Below are 20,149 nucleotides of genomic sequence, written 5' to 3'. Positions count from 1 at the left end.
ACACACACACACACGCATGTGTACAGGCTGGAAGGAGGGCTCCAAAGTAAAAAAGGTTGAGAACCACTGAATGGCACACATTATTAAAATTAAATGAACCCTCGCAATGCATTGCATACCACTGAGAAAAAAACCATACATAACTGATCAATATATCTTATGAGGCTCAAGGCAATAATTCAAACTTTTACCTGGACGTGTGTTATTTCTGTATTTCATCAATTCTGTGTCAGCACATGCAAATTAGGGTGACCAGAACTGTTCTTTTGAGGGACAGAAGTATCACTTGTGTGGGACAGGGGGGACGGGATGGGGTATAATAGCAACTTATTACTCAAATGCCTTGATGTCATTCGACCATGTAGGCCTAATAATGCCTATCATTTTGTTATTAAACCCCTCTGATGTCTCACATTTTGTTTTAAATACAAATTTTGGTCATGAGTCATGAGGTGGTATGGCTGACTTGGTACAGTAGCCTAGGGGACATTTCTCATGTTATTTTAACAGGCTTAATAACACATCTTGCAGGAAGACAATGAGACAGCTTTACAACAGAAAGCCAGTATTAGGGCATTTGAGCACTGATGCCTGCCAGTCACAATGTGGGACACGGCCTGTGGGACTCCTGGAAATGAGGGACTGTCTCACGCAAAGGGGGACATCTTCTGATCACCTTAGTCTAGTACAAATAGAAGTTTGAATCATGCCATAAGAACTTCTCTATATTTCATATGTCACGTTAATTTTCTCCCCTGCACACGCATACATGCACCTTTAAATAAAATATAAGTATGATTTACTGTGACAAGCACACCCAGTGTGACTGTGTGTGTGTGTGTGTGTGTGTGGGGGGGGGGGCATTCAAGGACCCAGGGCTAGGCACTTCACACACGGGTCAAAGGGCGTGTCACAGTGCAGACTGAGCAGCCAATGGAGTTAGAGCAGTGGTCAGAGCAGCGAATGCTTGCGGACGATGAAGTCTGAGAAAAGACAGAATGAACACAACATCCAGTGTTTGTGGGAAGGCACAGATGATGCATGCACCGTCAGTAGGTTTGCATGTGCTGTATAGATCCGTGGTTCTCAAGCTGGGGTCCTGGGAGGGACACCTCCAGGAGCCTTTGAGGGTGTTCCAGGAGGTCCCCAGCTAAATTCTTGAAGTTAGGAACCAAAGGGACCCTAAAAAGGTCTGTAACTCTGAGAGTGTACAAATTGAACAATATTCTCAGAGTTATGGGGTCCGTGGCCTAATGCATACCAAACTGGGGGGTCCTTGGAAAAAGAAAATAATGTTTAAGAACCAGTGGTATATATCAGTGTCTGTCTGCAGAAGGCCGTAGGTGCTGATCCAGTTTCCAGTGTCTGACCGATAGTGGTTTGGCGCATTCACATTAAGGCTTTATCTTCCATAGCTGGAACAGACAATAAGCAAAGACACAGTAAAACATTGATTAGAAGATTAGTCAATTTACAAGAGAGCACACAGGCTTTCTCAAGGACACCATTTTCCTCAAGCAACATTTCTCCGCCGTGGTTTCATTTCTCTTCTGCACACATTTCAGATGAAATGTCATGATGCTGACTCGTCTGTTGGATCAAAACTTTTATTTTCTAAATTATGTTATTTGCTGTTTTAAAGAGAACGCCTTTATTTCCATTGTCAAAGCCCATTTAGGCTGTGGTTATAGGGAGACATGGGTCAATAAACTACTATAGTGTGATTTATACGGACAAAAATAGCACTCACTCTGATGTTGAAGCCCAGTAGGTCGCTGACCACGGCGGAGACGGCAGACAGGATAACCACTTTAGTGATATTGTAGATCAGCGGGTTCACCGTCAGACCCAGCAGTCTGAACGGAGTGTCAAGCTCCTAGTGCATGATGGGAAATAAATAAGTTGTGTCAGTGCTGGAGCAGCGACAATGTTCAATGATTTAATCTTTATCGACGTTGAGGGCAGAGGCCACGGAACTAAACAGAACTAGTGGGATGTGGGTTCAAAACCGAGCCACATAGACATTATTATTAGAAATAAGTGGGTTTTGTTTTGTACAATGTTAACATTATTTCAGTCATCGGCCATATCTGATGTTACTCACTGACACCAACATGAATCGTCAAAAGATCACATTAAGTATATCATCAAAATAGGTCACTATCAATCCACATCCTTTTAACTTCGGAACTGCCTGCAGGTCCAGTTTTGTACAGTCCTGTTATACAGCAATAACTCTTCAAATCAAAAGCATACCATTAAAAGGAAGCATTCCGCTCAGATAACACGCTAAACTAATCTGACCTGCCCCCAAGGCAAGACAAAGATCCAATACAGTGGCCTGGGCCGTGGCTCAGCGGTCCAGGCACCTTGGCCAGTAGCCCAAGCCTGGCAGTGTGCCGCGGGCTCGACTCCTGATCCCGACGGCCTTTACTGCATGTCACCCCCCCCCCGCCCCCCATCTCTCTCCCCATTTCCTGTCAGCCTACTGTCTGTCCCTCCATAAAAAATATAAAATAAAGGCGAAAGCCACAAAAAAACATTCAAAAGATCCAATACAGTGGAATTCATCCTTACTTTCATTAGTTTTGTAGCGAGTTTCAGAACGTTATTCACAATGTTCAGCTCCTCCTTCTTATTAGGCTTCTTTTCCATCTTGAGATACAAGTTAATCTGAATGGAGAGAATGTTACACACAGAGGAGTGTGTGTGAAGAATACACATACAGATAAGTAGGCATAGTTATTTCCATTAAAAAAATAACATACTACAGTATCCATGAAGAACAATTACAAAGACCCCCTAATAATGAATATGTATATTGGCCGTACACCCCCATGTGAAAGTATTTTGTGGCAGGGAGCACCACACATGATTTGTGAGGTTTAAAACATTAATACAATACAATACAATAAGTTTAAAACATTTATACAAACATTTCATATTTTGTTGTTAAAACAGTGGTGGTTAAACTGATTTTGATTTCTCATTATTATTATTATAAGATGATGCTGGTGACCAAAACATTCCAATGAATGCACACAGTTGATCAATCTCTTAAAATATGTCTTTGGTTTTGTATCCTGGCTTTCTAAGAGACTTATATCTGTTTGGGTTAGAACTGATTACAATAACTTTGTACTCACACAAAATCATTTTAGAATTATGTATTCTGAGGCACCACTTTGAGAAACCCTAGTGAAACCATTGTAACTGTCTGTCTGTGTCCCTTTTGTGCCATATATGGAGATCTCTGCATGTCTGTCTCAGAGCCATAGAGTAAGACAGAGTAAAAAACATTGAGGGGGCAGAAAACAGCCTGGTCACGTGGTTCATGTACTCACGGGAGCCCATAGACTCCAATGCATTCCTTCAACATCTGGTTGTCCCTTTTAAAAAGGGACAAACCAATAGAAGTCTATGTAGAAGAGCCTGGCCCCATGAGTTGTCGTAACTCTGTCTTACTCTATGGCTCTGTTCTGTCTGTCTGTCTACTGGCATGATCATATTGGTTGGATCGGCGGTTCTGGACAACCTCAACACAGCTGTATAGCCTACATGGCACCCCTCTTGCCTATGTGGGAATTGAGGTGAATGGTGCACCTACTGTACCATTCATGTGATCTAGTCACATGACCAACAGGAAGTACAAAACCATTGTTCCTCCTAGTAGAGAGCCATTTTGAATTCTCTGCAAGTCCCACAAGGAAGCATACTAGGGCCTTTACTGTTCCTAATATATGTAAACGACATGACTTCAGCTTGTGACTGCAACTTGTTCCTGTTCGCAGACGACTCAGCACTGCTGGTCTCGGACAGGAACAAACTGCAGGTTGAAAAAACCCTCAGCTCTGAACTCGGTAGAATCTGCACCTGGCTCGCTGATAACAAACTATCCTTACACCTGGGAAAAACTGAATCCATTCTCTTCGGATCAAATAGTAATCTCAAAAAGGCAGATGGCTTCTTGGTTAGAGTTGGTGATGATATTATCACACGGAAGGATCAAATTACCTACCTAGGTTCCATCCTGGAGGCCAATCTTTCCGGTGATAAGATGGCCACCAACGTAATCAAAAAAGTCAATCAAAGAACAAGATTCCTCTACAGGATCTCCTCACTGGTCGACAAAAACACCTTGAAGACCCTAACAGGAGCCCTTGTACAAGGTTTCTTTGACTATGCATCCACCTCCTGGTACCACAGCACCTCAAAGGCCCTTAAAACAAGGCTCCAGACCTCCCAAAACAAACTGGTCAGGCTCCTACTTGGCCTCACCCCCCGAACCCACCTCACCCCTGCCCACTTTGACAGGCTGGGATGGCTTAGGGTCGACGACAGAGTACAGCATCTTGCAATGGGTCTGGTCCACAAGATTAGATACACCACCAAGATACCCATGTACCTGTCTAAATACTTCCTTAATGTAAACGAAGTCCACACCCACAACACCAGAGGGAGTGCAACAAACCATGTACAACCCAGATTCGGCACAAACAAGGGACTAAATTCTTTTCGCTCCTATGCGACCAAAATGTGGAACGCCCTACCAACAGTCATTAAGACATGTGAATCCCTTGGCTCCTTCAAAACTGCTCTCAAAGGGCACCTACGGATGGCTGCAATTCGAAACTGGCCTCTGTAAAAGCTGAATTTGTATCTGGATTGTACTATGTTTTTGTATGGACGTGGTGTTGGGTGCCTGCACATATGCACACATGGCATCAACGCATGGTGTTGTGTGCAGGCGCCCTACACTCTGTCTTTGTACTATGGATTGTACTATGTTTTTGTATGGACGTGGTGTTGGGTGCCTGCACATATGCACACATGGCATCAACGCATGGTGTTGTGTGCAGGCGCCCTACACTCTGTCTTTCGTTTTCTTTTCTTTTATCCCCCTGTTCCCCTCACTGTATATATACTTTTTTTCCCTTTTCGCTTCCTATATGATGAATTCCTGTTCTGTTCTTTAACTACATAGAAGTGTCTATTTGTTTGTCTCTAAATGTTTTGATGAATTGAACAATGTGGACCCTGTTGTAAACAAGTGTAAGGCTTAATTGGGTCGTCCACTCACAGTTAACAGTCTTTGTATTGAGTTTGTGCTTGAAATGTACTGTAATTCTGCAAACTGTTAATAAAGATTTCAATCAATCAATCAATGCTGCAGGACCTGGTGTTTCCTTCTCACAGAGTGAAGCATGGTAGGCCAAAGCTGTTTGTTTTGCGGCTAATACTGCTAATGGCATTTGTTTGGTAGAGCACATGCCACGTTTGGCCATTGTTTTAGCACTTAGTCTGTATCACTATTGTTTTGTTTGACCTTATTTAAATTTATTTATTTGTTTATTCCAGTCTTCAAATGACTCCTTCAATACACTGTGAAGTGACGTGATCTGCTGCTGTGCTTAAAGACATTGAGAGACTGGTAAAACAGTATATATATTCTATGCACTGCATGCATTTGTGTTAGTGATGTGCCAAACGGATCATTTCAGTGTGTGAGCGATTCGGTTCACGCCCACGGCAATCCGATTCACTGAATCGGTTCACGGTTCAGTGGCACTTCCGGAGTCCCTGACGTGAGCGATTCGATTCACGCACACGGCAATGAATCGGCTCTTATGAACGAGTCGCTCGTGACCGACACATCACTAATTTGTGTACCGTAGTTAAACTCTTTATCACTTCACTGTCTTCTCTTATAGCTGTGAGGCTGTTGATGTCCCCCCTGCCCTTGCCCTTACATTGATTGCACTGTTCACTGCAAATCAAAGTAGGTTTTATTGTTTGTTCTTTTAATAATGATTTGAATAGTGTTTGTGTACTACTATGGCTGGCACTAATATGTTTTTATGTTTCCTTAAAGGGACCAGTCCAGCCACTGTTTTCCACTGTTGTTTTATCCTTTTGTTTTGTTTATTTGAGTTGATTTGGGCATTTTAGGCATTATTTGATTTACTTTCTTACTGGCTTGTTTTAATTGTTTCTCTCCATGTTACTGAGTAACCTTGTTAAAGGCCGGGTCCGCCTGCTGCACACGGCACTTTCTCTTCTGTTGGGACTGCACTGTGGGACATTTGGGTTTTAATGGTGTGTATTTGTTAACCCCCTGCACTGCATGTTTTGTATTGATTTTAGTTAGTTTTGGTGCTAGGCCTGTCCCCCTTTTCTTCCCTAGTTTGAGTTTATTTCACTGTGTGCACGGTCCGACCCACCCTTCCCTAAGAGAGTTAATAACCAACCTGTCACTTTATTATCTTATCTTGCCTATTGATGTTATTGCCCTAACGTTTTATGTAGTTAATTGAAATAAAGTTTGTTATATGGTTTCCACACAAATGCCTCTTGTCAAACGTTCCTGTTAAGGGGGAAGTGTCAGTTATTAGGATTGCACTCTAGGGGTTCCTCCTGCCCCCCTCATTAAGCGGGAGGTGGCGTAGTCAGGCTCTTTACCAGTTACTACATATATATGGGCATATGGGGGTTTGTTTATGGTTCTGTCAGAGTGACGTGGTCTGCCGGCCTGCCGCCGGTCCTCCTTCAAGCCAATTTTAATACATAAATTAGGATATTTGAAAATGTATGAAGATTTTTCAGGTAAACGATTAGCTTATATGCTCAAATAATTGCAATCTTCCTACTTCCAGGTTGCACAGCCGTACCTGTTCAGTGAGCAGCACCGAGGCATTGCTGTATTTACAGTTGGTCTGAGATCCCAGCGTGGCCAGGCGGAGCAGGAACAGGATGAGGGCTGAACCCCACAGCATCAGCTCCCAGTTGTTCAGAGAATCCAGGAATGTCTGGTGACTCTTTAGAAGCTGAGGAACACACGCACACACACACACACACACACACACACACACACACACACACACACACACACACACGTAAGACGATATCAGATCACTTATAATAAACCACAACACATTGTATGGAAGCCAGAGGTAAGTTCAACAAGGTCTGTTTGTGTGGTAACGTTCACAAGCACGTGTGGGGAAAACAACAACATTGCTTGGTTTGGTTTGAGATTAAACGCTTACAAATAAATGGTCAATGGTGTCTTACCATTTTGGACCAAATATCAAAATATTTTATTGTGACGATAACTTACTTTGTCTTAAAAGAAATCCCAAATTAATTTTTTGTTGTTGAAAATAGCAGATCTATAAGCTTAAAACGTTGTGAGCTTGTAGATCACAATATTACCACATCCAAAATTACAGATTACTGCCCAGTCCTAGATGAAGGCTCATGTAAAACTAAACTAAACAAAAAAAACCTTTGAATGAAATTGATGAAATACAGCTATGAGAATATCATGTCACATTTATAATTTTTTTACTAAAAATCAAATGTTAAAAACCATGTATTCACTAAAACTAACAGACTCTGGATGCGTGTTCCCAAAATAACTGTTCACTGTTCAGCCATGATTTCCTCTGTGAGGAAGATGGCTGGACTGCTGGAAACTAAGTACTATTCTATTGAATTAGTATCATCTCTAATCAGATTAATGTGATCATTTCTGGCAGACATGGCTGACCTGAGCACATATGATGAAGGAAATGGAAAGGGCAAGGAGGAAGATGGTGGAGACGATGACATCAACCGAACGCTGGGGTCCTCGTCTCTATATTGAACAATAATGAAGTCGATGAGAAGAACAAACAAAAATGAAACACCATGATCGCCCTCTAATGGCCAGAATAGTTTACTACAGGAGCATTTAATAGGGGGGAAAGCAAACCTTGAGGAAGGACCGTAGTGACAACCATATCTTTATGTTCTGTACTTTCTTCAACCGGAAATGTGGGATTTCAGACTTCTTGGCCTTTCGTGCTGAAGTGATGTGGCTGAAGAGCTTGGCGAACAACAGTCTCTGTTAATGGAAAAGAAAGATGTGATGTATTCCAACTAGACTCCACCAGAATGATGCAAATCAACTATAATTGACATTGTATAAAACTGCAAGAAGAGCACCTTGCTCTGATCTCATCTCTTTTGAAGATTGCGTACAATGTTAACGTGTGCTGAGTTTTAATTAGATAGGATGCATTACAGTCTCTTATCGGCGAGGGAAAGAGTACAGCGTGCAAACACGGTAATGCCGTGGATTCAAATTGGATTAAAATTAGAACCATAATCACCTTATTGCGGAGTATGGGGCTTGTACAAGGAATTTACTACTAGCACCCGGAAAAAACAAGAAAAGAAAAAACAAACGTTTACAGTAATAGTTAGCCCAAGTTCACAATGGGGCACTGGACAAGATTCATATTAGGTCAGTGTTACATAATAAGAACACACGCATAAATGGTAAATGGTGCATTTATATAGCCCCTTTATCCAAGCATGGACAATAGACAACAACACACAAAGCATAATGATTCTTGCTTTAATTTTGAGAAAGTATTCTAAATAGGATGAATAGAGAGTACCTACAGTAAGTGCAGGGGAGCGTGCTCTTGCCAGGATGGTGAATTTGTAGTTTTGATTAGCACGAGTATTTTTTTATTTATAATTTATTTCGCAGAAATGTGTTGGATAGCAAGCGTAGAGTAGTAATATTATAGTATAGTAGTAATATGTTAAGCAAGCAAGCAGTTACTCTTGAGTCCAGCTTAAGTCATGTACTGTAATATTACTTTTTAAAAGGAGTAATAACGCAACTAGTTAATTATGCTTCCTCAGTAAGTTGCCTAACACTGACTGTACGTCACACTTATCGCTCACCTGTTTGTAAGTTCTCTCGGCCACACACATCATAAAGAAGAAGAGGCCGGTGAGACAGAACCTCTCTACCGTGGTGACGAGGAGGAAGGCGTAGGCCACGGCGTCCGGCCGTCCCATGGCCGTCCCCACCAGCTGGAGGATGTTGTGGGAGGCCAGGCGCGACACGTCCAAGTGCTGGGCCAGCCGGAACGCAAAGGGCAGCAGCGAGAGGGTGGCGGTCACCAGCCCGCCCAGCACCAGGTATCCCATGCCCTGCTCTACGGACTTCACCTGAGAGTGACATGGCATTTATCACACACTAAACAGGAACAGAAATGAGAATCGCTAGAGGTGTCAAACTCGTGGCGAAGGGGTCCGTGATTTTGAGAAGAAACAAAAAAGAGACAGTAATGCTTGCATCTTCAGAACAGAATTCATGAAGTGAAACTTGTAGGTACAGTATAACAGAGAGCAAGGTTGGGGGGGAAAAACTGTGCGACACGTGCATGTTTTCAAGTGTAGAGCTGTTCTGGCCTACGTGAAGCCAGAACAGGTCTAGGTTGGATAAACAAGCATCATATATATATATATCTAATTTAATAGATAGTTAATAGATCAAATATTTACATATAATGAGTTGAATATTATGTATTAGAAGTGTACCCGTGTGAGGATGATCCCACTGATCTCCAATACTGACATGTCTGTTTTCTTGCAATCGCCTTGCTCCCAGATTATAGCGCTGACACGATCCCTTGAAGGATGGCACGCATGCAGCCAAGACAGCTGGCCCTGCGAAGAGACGCAATACATCAGCCGCAGGATATATATAGCCTGTCTGTATGTGTAAGTATACTGTCTGTTTCTAAAGTGTACATGTCCCAGACCGGTACAGGTTCATGGTGTGTTACTGTGCAATAATGACGTTTTAAGAGTAGTGTTTCTGGCCCGGACAGTTAGCTCAACCATCCGGGCACCTAGGCTGCTGAGCCAGACATTAACCTATTACCTGCGTGCCTATTTTGGGCATGTTATTATAGGTGAAAATTATCAAAAATAGCCCAGGCCCAAATGCTTGAAGGCGTTAGCATATAAGTGTTACATATAGGGCTCTACTATATTCCAATAGCAAGTATTGCAATTGAGTTTTTGTTCAATAACAGGGGTCTCTCCAGTTCTTTAGTAAACGGACAATAAGCTCTTTAAAGCCCTGATTGGTCAGCATTAAATCAGTAGAGATAACTCACACAAACACAATCGGAATGCAGTATAGAGCTTTAACTTTGTAACAAAAACTGTTTAAGCTCACAACGCGTTGCAAGCTTGTAGACTGGCTGGTTTTCGTTGTATGAAAGTGTCAGGTTTATTGCGAATGCAGTGAGCACTTACTATGAGACCTAGCAGATCATGTCTGTGTGTCTGTGTGTGCGTGTGTGTCCCCTTTGTGCCCATATATGGAGCTGAGTGATTTGTTTGTGATTGATGCAAGTGTCTGTCCCGCTGTTACGTCACCATGACTCAGCCATAACCATTTAAGGAGTCCCCAAAGCAGCTATACGTCCAAAACCCAAATATATACGAGCTGCGTTCGCTTCCCGCGTTTGCGCGTCTACACTAGAATGAATATCAACGTTTCTCATGACATGCCATTGAAGGAACTCACTACAGTGATTCCCTGCTGCAGGCTGTCATCGTCATCGCTGCTCAGAGTGGTGGTCGTGGGCATGGTGATACCTGTGTTGTACCTGCCCTCTCCGTCACTGTCAGTGCTGCCCGTGGAGCCGGAGTCAGGCCCTTCCAGAAGGGGTACAACAGTTAATCTAATTGATTTTAGGGGTGCACGATTATGAAATAATAACCAATATCCGATCTCCGATTAGTTGAAGGTTCATATCTGCCGATACCGATTCTGATTATGCTGCCAGTTCAAACGCAAAACAAAATATTTGAAAGAAATATGAAGTATTATTTGAATACCGATCCGATACCGATATGGCATTTTTATCTGATTTAATTGCTAATAGAGAAATTCATCCATAAGAAAATATAATAGATTAGTAATCGATTTATATTTAGATTATAATTATAGGCCAAACATTTAAAAAAATTCATCGTATTTCACAACGCGTCGCAATGCAAAGCAAGACACCATTGTGCAAAAAAGACACATTAACAAAGTGGTTAATCAGTTTGTTGATATTTAATAAATCTAAAAGAAAAATTTAAAACTGCAATTGATTATTCAATTAAATCGAAAAGGTAATGGAAAGAACAATCTCTAAGAAAAGGATGGATAGTTGCAGCAATGCAGCCCTACCTTGCAGAAGCTCCTCCCACATGGTGTCATCTGTGTCGGAGGCGGGCCGCGAGCTGCTGCTGGGCCTGATGAGGCGCTCCAGTTCACGAGGTTTCACATTTGTGTCCTCAGCCACGACACCACCTCCTTCCTGCTTTCACATTACAATGTAGGCATTTAGCACGGTGGTTCTCAAAGTGGAGTTTGGGGACCCCCAGGGGTCCCTAATGGGGTACCAGGGGGTGCCATGCTCTACAAGAAATAACGTGTAGAGTATTGGTACAATATTATCGTCAGAAGTATTGTGATATTCATATTGTTTGAGAACAATATCAATACAAGTATAACAATATAAGTCTCAGAGACTTGGAGAACAACCAGGATGTGTACCTGAAGTAAAGTTTTTGGCATTGAGTGGAGACTTCTCTTCCTCAGGACAAAAGCAGAGGAAGGGCCGCCAGCAGTGACACGTCTCTCTGGGTGAGTTATTTTGACTTCATCTTCCTCCTCCCCATCCTCACTGGAGAGCTCGTCAGATGCCCCAAACCCTGACTTTCTATTGGCCTGTGAGAGCACAATAAAGAAAGAACACTGATGGCAATGTACTGTAGGAGTGCAGCGGTTAATCAAACTACGGTAATTGTTTTATTTTATTATGAAAATGATTTTACTAACAAGACACAGTTGTGATTTGGGGGAATAAAACACCCCAAGACTAGGAATGTTGCTATTTCTATTTCACACAAGCAATATTTTGTTTCTATTGCTATTGACTGACCTGTCTCACAGATTCACTCTAATCTACTCTATACAAAAACAACACATGGTTTTGGTCTCCACCAAGCCAGGTTCACAGCCTAGTAGGAAAACAATTGCACGCTGCGTTCATGATTTGAGGCTTTTTGTTCAAAACAGGCCAATCCTGCAAACTTTGAAAGCCAATGTTAGCCAATTAGAATGGAATATGAAATATCCAACAGATCCGTAATATAAAAAAAATAATGTTTTACAAAAGTCAGCCTCCTGGTGGCGCTATACAAGGCAGATGTGAAAAATGCATGTCAAAGGTTTGTCCTTGGCCTCATGGAGTGTGCATCCGTGCAGTTATAGGTAAAAAATGTGAAAATGTGCCTCATGGTGGCGCTATAACAGGCCGTTAGCTGTACACAGACGGACACACACGGACGGACGGAGTGCAAGACATACTCTCCCTTCGCCTGGTGGAGAGTAGACAATAAGCAAAGGTCAAACACTGGAGTAAGCAACGTTAGGTATGCTGTCTGTCTATACCTTTTACTCTGGCCTTTAGCAGCCAGGCAGCCAACCCTGTCTTGTGTGTCTGACTTGCAAGCTGACTGCAGCTCCAAAAATGAAATTCTGAACCTACAGATCAATATATGTGGTGGCTGAAAGAAGTTAAGTTTCATGATCTGCTTCCCGCTACATTGTAGAGTGCCAACCCAGAGACGGACCGTACCCTTCTCTCGTCGGCTCTGTATATCCTCTGGTTTTCTTCCAGCTGCCAGGGCTTCAGTAGCTCAACGCCATCACTGTCTTCCTTTCCATCTGCTTTTTTCAGTCCTCTGCCCTTCCTTGGCCTGCCAAGAGAGACAATAATACATGAGAGAGCAAACACTGCTGGCAAGCCATGGTCAAAGTTCCAACCTAATACCGCAAGGCTGGCGGGAGTAGGCCAGAGGCTTTGTTGCACGGCAACAATGGTCCATGGGAAACGTGAGTACATCTGTGTGCATGGAGACAATAAGCCCTTTAGAGCCCTTTGTCCTTTAGGTGAAAAGAGATTGGAAGGAAGCCAGATAGCCTGGCCAACGTGAAGAAAAAAAGTTTAATTATGCCATTACTAAAAACGAGCATAAACCTCATCTCCTCCTAGGATATTGTATGACACTGGTTCTAAACGTGGGGTCCTTGAAGGCACACCGTGGGTCCCCAGCTAAAACGACATTATCACATTTACAGTGTAGACTGGGGTCCCAGAGATACAAATTGTAACAAATGGGGGTCCTATACATATACAATTTTAAATTAAAAAGGTTGAGAGTAACTGCTGATTTTTTTTGACATGTAATGGCTTTGGACAAAGACATAGAAAGGTAGACGCCTCATTCGCTGCAGCAATTATTTGGAGCGACCTGTGTCGAACTGATGAGTTATATGGACATGAGTGTCATGGCGGCGTCCAGTAACGTGACTCATGTCCCTTCCTTTCATTACGTTCCTTGGAACCAATGCGGAAGCTTGCCCTCACTTGAGAGCATTGGCCCCAGAGCCGGAAGAGGCATCTAACCGTCTATGGTTTTGGACATACAATGCTTCTGCCTGACAGTGACGATTTCTAAAGTGTATGCAGCGGCCCACCTCCGGCGACGTGCTGGGCTGGTGCTGCTGGTGCTGGCAGCTGGGCTGCCTGTGGGGCTCCTGCTGGTTTCTGTTGACACAATCTGGCAGTGCACGGTTCCCAGCAGCAGCATCAGACACATGGGCCCAAACACCTCACTGGCAGTGGCCCCGGGGACCTCCAGGTACAGCACTGCTGCTGCCACTGAGCACAGGAAACAAAAGGAAAAGAGAAAAAAGGGGGGAAAAGCTTTCAAATTGGAATTATAATTTGTTTATCATTAAAGAGCCGCTTCAGTACTGCAGTATGCTAACCTCTGACAGTTACATTGTGTACATAATACTCTGCACCTCAATGAATGCAACAGTGAAATCATTTTTACCATGATACCAACCATCAACATTTGTACCCTCATCTGCTCATCTGTCAAATCTTGGTGTTACCCTCGACAGCAATGTCTTCACACTAGACATTGCTTCACAATAGACAAACACATTAGCTCTAAAAACTGTTTACTTCAGTTAAGACTCTTTGGCCGAGGTAAAAGCCTACCTCCCCCTAAACAACTGGAAATGGCTATCCATGCCTTCATATCCTCTAAGCTTGATAATTGCAACTCTCTCTATAAATGTATTGAGCAGTCTGCACTCAGGCCTTTGCAGCTGTTGCAAAATGCGATTGCCCATCTCCTCACTGGAACAAGAAGGCGAGACCATATAACTTGTGTCTTAGCTGTGCGCCATTGGCCACCTCTCTATTTCAGAATACATTTTAAAGTCCTGTTATTTGTTTTGAAATCTTTACATGGATTAGCTCCACTGTATCTCACTGAACTTTTGGAACCATATGAGACACATTGTGAGCTTGTAGGTCGGGTATTTTCAGCGGAGAGAGGGAAAAAAAGAGCGCAACAAGTCCAGTGCCTACTTAGGTCCGTATCACCAAGGATAGAGTAGCTTAGAAAAACTGTATAAACAAATCATTGGAATGATTGAAAAGAGGGCAGTCAGTGTGGTCTGAGCATCATCAGGGTCTATGGAGCTTAACCTTGCATGAAGTACAGCACCAGAATGCACCAGCAGATGTACTTGGATGTCACCTGGATCCACCACTGGTAGAAGAATGGGAAGAGCAGCACTCTGACCAGACCCTTGCGAGTCAGAGCAGTCCACTGGCTCTCTGGTTTGGCCTTGCTGAATGTGGATCCTGACAGGAAAAGGACCATTCTTTTGTTTTGTGATCAGTGGATTGTGATAAAACACATACAGCTCATACAAGACTGTGTTTACAGATTTAAATAATGTTCATTCAGAATAATTATGACATAATGGGATAACACTGTACCTCTTACTAAATCCACATCAATGAGGTCTGGCTTGATGTAGCCTGTCCTCTTTGGCTTGCTGTCAATGCCCTGGATGGAAGGTATTTGGAGGAGTTATTATACAGACATGGGAAAATGGTAATGCAGCGACACATGGACCCTAATGGGTCAATTTGATTCCATTTGTACACTCAGTTAAATTAACATTGATTTTGCAATATAAATCGGGGGTCCCAGAGATAGAAATGCCATTAAATGGGGGTCCGTAGACAAATGCATGTCAAACTGGGGGTCCTTGAAATTAAACGGGTTGAGAATCACTGCTAGAGCCGTAAAAATCTTCTCTTATGGGGGGTCCCTGGCATATCTTTTCAAATGTATTCAAGAAAAAGCTAAACTCTTGACCAGCATGAATCAAATGTCTTATGTCTTACATTCAGTTCGGCTTGTCCCAGAGACTTCTCCCATACTTGTTGATCATAGGCACCAATCTGTTTCAAGGACAACAGTCACAACACGTTTTTGTTTTTTCTCACATTTGTTTGAATAAACTGTAAACAATATTTTCAAAAACATCTTGGAAATGTTTGAATATTATTGTATGAATATTTTAATCCTAACCCTTTAAATGTTATACGTTCTTAAAAAAAGATATACAAGCTCACAGCACGCCACACTAATCACACACCATGGCATGGGAGTTGCAGTCGGTCACTAGCTTTCTGCAACAGTTTCCGTAGTGTAGTGGTTATCACGTTCGCCTCACACGCGAAAGGTCCCCGGTTCGAAACCGGGCGGAAACACATATTTTCTCTTGATTCATTGAAAATGGAGGAGTAATTTGTAGTCCTTTTGTAAATAAGCCTTAGTGCTTTTTATGGTTTTATCTTCGTAGCAGATTTTGTATTGACCTGTACTTTCTTCTTTGAAATGTACCCATTCTACAAATTGTTAATACAATTTTCAATCAATCATCACTTCATGCCGCGTTGCGAGCTTGTACATCTGAGATCTCTGCTATTTGTGTTTAACTTTAAAGTGTGAGAACTACTGATTTTGAAGGCATTTAGAATCTGCGTTTACCTTCTCCTGGTACCAGGCTATTCTCGCCATTGTTGCCATTTAATGCATGGACCCTCTCGCTGTCAGCTCGTTTCGGTTTCACAGGACAGCGCCCAGTGACAGGAAGGGTAGGTGGACTAGAATGGGACTGCACCACAATAACAATGATCCACACTTTATCACACAACAATGGACAGAACAGCACACGTGAATCCGCCCCCCGGAGTGACGAGATATGAGAAAACAGCACGCACAAACAAAATGCGCTGAAAGAAAACAGTGGTCAACAACTGTCTACAACCAAAAAACACTCGTTGGACAAAGTTAGAAAACTATTAAACAAGCAGTCAGTTTACGCTCATTTGCAAGTACAGTGACCAGGAAATGTGTTTATTTTTAAGCAACAATTTACCTGGAGGCGCAAACGTTTGCAGCTTGAAGTTATAAAGTGGAAGAGATTCATGTCAGAAAGCTGTGAGGTGATGTCGCCGTTCAGCTGACTGACTGGAGCGCTGCGGCTGCGTTGTTCTCGCCATCGATGTACAACTGTCTGTCTGCAACGCTACCAACGCTTCACCGCCGCCGCGGTGGAGTTTATTTCCATTCGATTTTGTATTTATTTAACTTTTCTTTCTTTTTAAGTGCCCGAACTCCTCCGACTCGGCTTAGTTCAGTTGGTTGTTATTGGTGACTTTCACTTCCCTTTTCCGGGGTTTTGCTTTGTTTACACGTTTCTCTGAAGTTGTGCGTATTCTGCGTAATGAAGCCAGCCAATCACATCACATCACCATGCGGGCGTGTGTGCGGGGCAAGGCAACGCGGGCGTGAATGGAATGCACAGTGCAAGACGAGACAGTACTTCCGAGATGATGGATGGCTGGCTGAAAGGTGAGTTACTTTTAACTCACAAGAGTACCATCCTCACTGGAACTATTTTATTATCACGCAATCACTTTGTATGTGCTTATCACACTAATTGTCAAACATTTTAATTCCAAGGGTATGCAGTGCAGCTACCGCCTATGCATATGCACAGAACAGTCACCAGCTGTGGCTGTAAACAAGCATCTCGAGCTTAGTCCACTTCCCTGGGTAAACAATGAACTTTGCTTACTTTGTACCGAACTCTGAGATCAATTTGATTCCATATGTACACTCTCAGATAGTTTAGTTCCTCCTAAGTCCTAACTATCAATAATTTGGCTGGGGACCCCTGGAACCCACTCAAGGACCCCCTGGGGCCTGGTCCCACTCCCTGGACCCCAGTTTGAGAACATTATCAAATCAATGAGCCAGGCACAGGGTTAGCCACCATAGACCCTGCCCAGCAGTGCCCACACTTCTTGAAGCTTCTTGAACCTAAAAATCAGACTAGCACAGGGTGGTATGTATCCTGACAACCTTACCAAACACATTGCAGCAGGCAAGAGGCAACTTTTTAGCAGACTGACTGTTAACTGACTGTTAACATTTTTTTTGTACGTGTATAAGCTGATTGTTTGTTTCATAGTATACACCCCCATGGCCCCATCTGTGTGACCTCATCATTGTAATTTGTAGAGCTACAGAGATAATGTGAGGTGAGGTCAAAGATGATGAGCGATGAGCTACTTGACAAACTAGTCTTTCCACGATTGAACAAAAGGTTCTTCTCGACTTTGCAGTGCAGGTTGCAGCCTGTGATCACTCGTGGTGGAAAGTAACCTAGCCTACTTAAGTAAATGTTTACTTTAATTTAGTAATTTTGAGTATATTTTTGGATAGATATGATTTACACTACATTTCTTCATTCTGGGGTCTTACTTCAGGGGTCGCTAGCTATACAGCGGATCATTCTGTTTCCACCAGCTTCTGTTGTTCTCTGCATCTTCCCCAGTCACTTTGTTTCACTCTGACTCCACTACATTCAAAGACAACACAAAAATTGAGCTTGTAGATCTACTATTTTCACTATTAGTGAAAATTCCTGGAAAATCTTTGAATTGTCTAAATTTTTAACAAAAATGACCAACTTTGTACTTTTGAATACCTAAATATTTTAAAAGCATGTACAATCCATCCAGTACTTTCAAGTACAAATCTGCGGAGCAACTTTCACTTATTTTTGAGTAATATTTGACCAGTATTGGAGTAGCTTGTATACATTGACTCAAGTACTAACTAGGCTTGAGCCTACTTTGTCCAGCACTGCCTGTGATCATTTGTCATTGGATTCCTGAGTGTCCGTCTGCGGCTGCACTTGGTCAGCTGCACACATAATCTTCGCCTTAACTTTCTTGTTGGAAGAGATGATGAAGAAGGGGCTGAGAAACGCATAGCAAGAAGAGAAGAACACTCTCATATCCGCCACCACCGGTGACACCTTGGCCACCGTCAACATGTAAATCCAGATGACGTTGTCGATGCCGAAGAACACCGCATACAGAACCACCAGGGTGAGCACTGCTTTGGCAGCTCGGGTCTCCGCGCCTCCGCCCTGCTGGGGCCGACGGACGCTCTTCATCTGGACGCTGTGCCGGTGAAGGAGAAGTAGGATGTAACTGCAAAAAGAATGCGAGCACTCATCATCACAAACAACATGGTTTTACCGGGTGCACGGTGAAAGACAGTTTTGCACTTGTGAGCCTTCCTCAGGAATTCTGGAAAGCTCACCTCAAAACACAGTCACCCCACCCAGGTGTTACACCCGGCGGAACTGCTCAGCCTGGGATTCCTAAACATAACCTAAGTAAACTATGTTTAAACGCATAAACCTAACCTTATTCTTAACCTTGACCTCAGTAAAACGGTGACAAAAACTAACCCTATTCCTAAACGTAACCCCAGCTATGCCTAACCGGGCTAACCCTAAACTTATTTCTATGTGTCCTCATGCTGAGGAAGAGGTGATCTTAGTTTAGGAGGTAAGTAGGATGTATAAGTACCTGCTGGAGCCCAGCATCAGGGCCACGAAGGCAAAGTCCCTGACAGAGACTGCCACTCCGTTGATCACATACGAGAGGTTGTCCCTGAAATCCACGTGGCAGAAACCCAGGTTGAGGGTGAAGGCCGGCACCGTGCCATTCCTTGGAGCCATGGAGAAGAAGGGAGCTGCGATGCATATGGCCATGTTCAGGAGCCAGAGCGCCGCAAAGGTGGGCAGGATGAGGGAGGGGAGCACTGCCTTCAGTCTGGACAGACGAGGGCCACCGGCGGGGGCGATGGTCACCGCCTGGAACCAGGGTTATTATAGTTAAAGCTGTATTATGTCACTTTTTAGTGAATAAATAGTGGCTAAAATGTTATTTGTTCCTAACTGTATGGTAGGGAATGTTAATTAATACAATATAACTTGTACAATTGGGGTGGATGTACTTGTATTTGGTCTTCGAAGATCATGTGCCTGGTTTGACACAACCTGTTTAAATTTAGAAACCACGGTTTAAGGAGAAATAAACCTGCTATTCTATTGCAATATACCTTGGTGTCACATATACTCTCTCTGACCAAAGAAACTTTGGAATCAGCTCACCTCCAACAAAACTAACCAGCAGAGAATATTTAATGCAACCTTTGATACAATCCTGTTTCTGAAGGTCAAATTTGTATTTCTCCCCTGAGTAAGTAGGCAGGCTAGATTAGCTCAGCCGTGTTGTTAAAATTGCAGGACTTACGCAATAGACCTGAGACTGAGTGAGTTTAAATCCGGGGTAGAAAAGTAAAGTTATGCAGTGCAGCTTTAACTAAAACTAACAAAATAACGAATTTAAATATCATTTAGTTAACTGAAAAAAAAAACTAGGTATGCATTACAACAACAAAAAAGATGACTAGTTGATACTGTTTGCCTTTACTACTGTAACTAACAAAAAAACTAAAAAATAGAGAAAATGTCCTTAGTTTTAGTATTTCATACATGATCCTAATATTTTGCTATAAAAAACTGTGAAATCTCGCCCCAAAACTAAAACTAACGCTGTCTAAAACTAACCAAGCTAAAACTACGGGTAAATATTTTCCAAAAATAAGAATGATTCAAACTTAACTGAAAACAAAAAAAAATGAAGGAAAAATGAAAAACGAATAAGCTTGCCTGGAACACACTGAGCATGCAGGTGATGCAGACGGACAAGGCGCGGCCGATGCGATAGGCGTAGATCACCACTTTGCAGCCAGGGTCGTTTAGCAGGTCCCTGAGCCCGAACACGGTCATCGTCTGGGGTACGCAGCGTGTCAGCAGCAGCATCAGGTTGGCGAAGACCAGGTGGCCCAAGATCATATCCACAGGGGAGAGCTTGCGTTCAGTGTAAACAATGTTGCAGTAGGTCAACAGGACCACTGTGTTCCCCAGAGTACCCAAACCGGTTTGCAAGAGGAAGGAGACCCCTTTGATGGTCACACACAGATCCAT

At 42.9% G+C, this 20,149-nt stretch overlaps 2 protein-coding genes across 2 annotated transcripts; both read right to left on the bottom strand.

Moving 5' to 3' along the window:
* Positions 1 to 220: 220 nt before the first annotated feature.
* On the bottom strand, positions 221 to 16,461 carry phtf1 (putative homeodomain transcription factor 1). Its single transcript, XM_080786321.1, has 18 exons — positions 16,172 to 16,461; positions 15,781 to 15,907; positions 15,132 to 15,188; positions 14,718 to 14,787; positions 14,421 to 14,579; positions 13,394 to 13,577; positions 12,492 to 12,612; positions 11,405 to 11,578; positions 11,036 to 11,165; positions 10,382 to 10,512; positions 9,382 to 9,510; positions 8,740 to 9,009; positions 7,754 to 7,885; positions 7,550 to 7,636; positions 6,669 to 6,824; positions 2,578 to 2,673; positions 1,751 to 1,876; positions 221 to 1,415 (listed from the first exon to the last, which is right to left on the bottom strand). The coding sequence occupies exons 2-18, from the start codon at positions 15,817 to 15,819 to the stop codon at positions 1,395 to 1,397; spliced, it is 2,082 nt and encodes a 693-aa protein (XP_080642447.1). The 5' UTR covers positions 15,820 to 15,907; positions 16,172 to 16,461; the 3' UTR covers positions 221 to 1,394.
* Positions 16,462 to 17,956: 1,495 nt separating this feature from the next.
* ora1 (olfactory receptor class A related 1) lies at positions 17,957 to 20,149 on the bottom strand (the record flags this gene model as incomplete). Its single annotated transcript, XM_080786365.1, has 3 exons — positions 17,957 to 18,299; positions 18,684 to 18,970; positions 19,832 to 20,149. 3 exons carry the CDS (start codon positions 20,147 to 20,149, stop codon positions 17,957 to 17,959), a joined length of 948 nt encoding a protein of 315 aa, XP_080642491.1.

Source organism: Protomyctophum bolini (assembly GCF_963924005.1).
Source record: "Protomyctophum bolini genome assembly, chromosome: 2".
NCBI classification, from domain to species: Eukaryota; Metazoa; Chordata; class Actinopteri; order Myctophiformes; family Myctophidae; genus Protomyctophum; species Protomyctophum bolini.
Note: the sequence above shows the minus strand (reverse complement) of the source record. Positions and strands in the feature narration are given on the sequence as shown.

Excerpts from the sequence above, each read along its gene's own strand:
- phtf1 (XM_080786321.1), bottom strand. The coding sequence starts at position 15,819 with ATGGCAACAATGGCGAGAATAGCCTGGTACCAGGAGAAG. Across the intron at positions 7,886-8,739 it reads CCGAGAGAACTTACAAACAG|AGACTGTTGTTCGCCAAGCT; the intron begins GTGAGCGATAAG and ends TTCCATTAACAG. Across the intron at positions 2,674-6,668 it reads CGGTGCTGCTCACTGAACAG|ATTAACTTGTATCTCAAGAT; the intron begins GTACGGCTGTGC and ends CTCTCCATTCAG.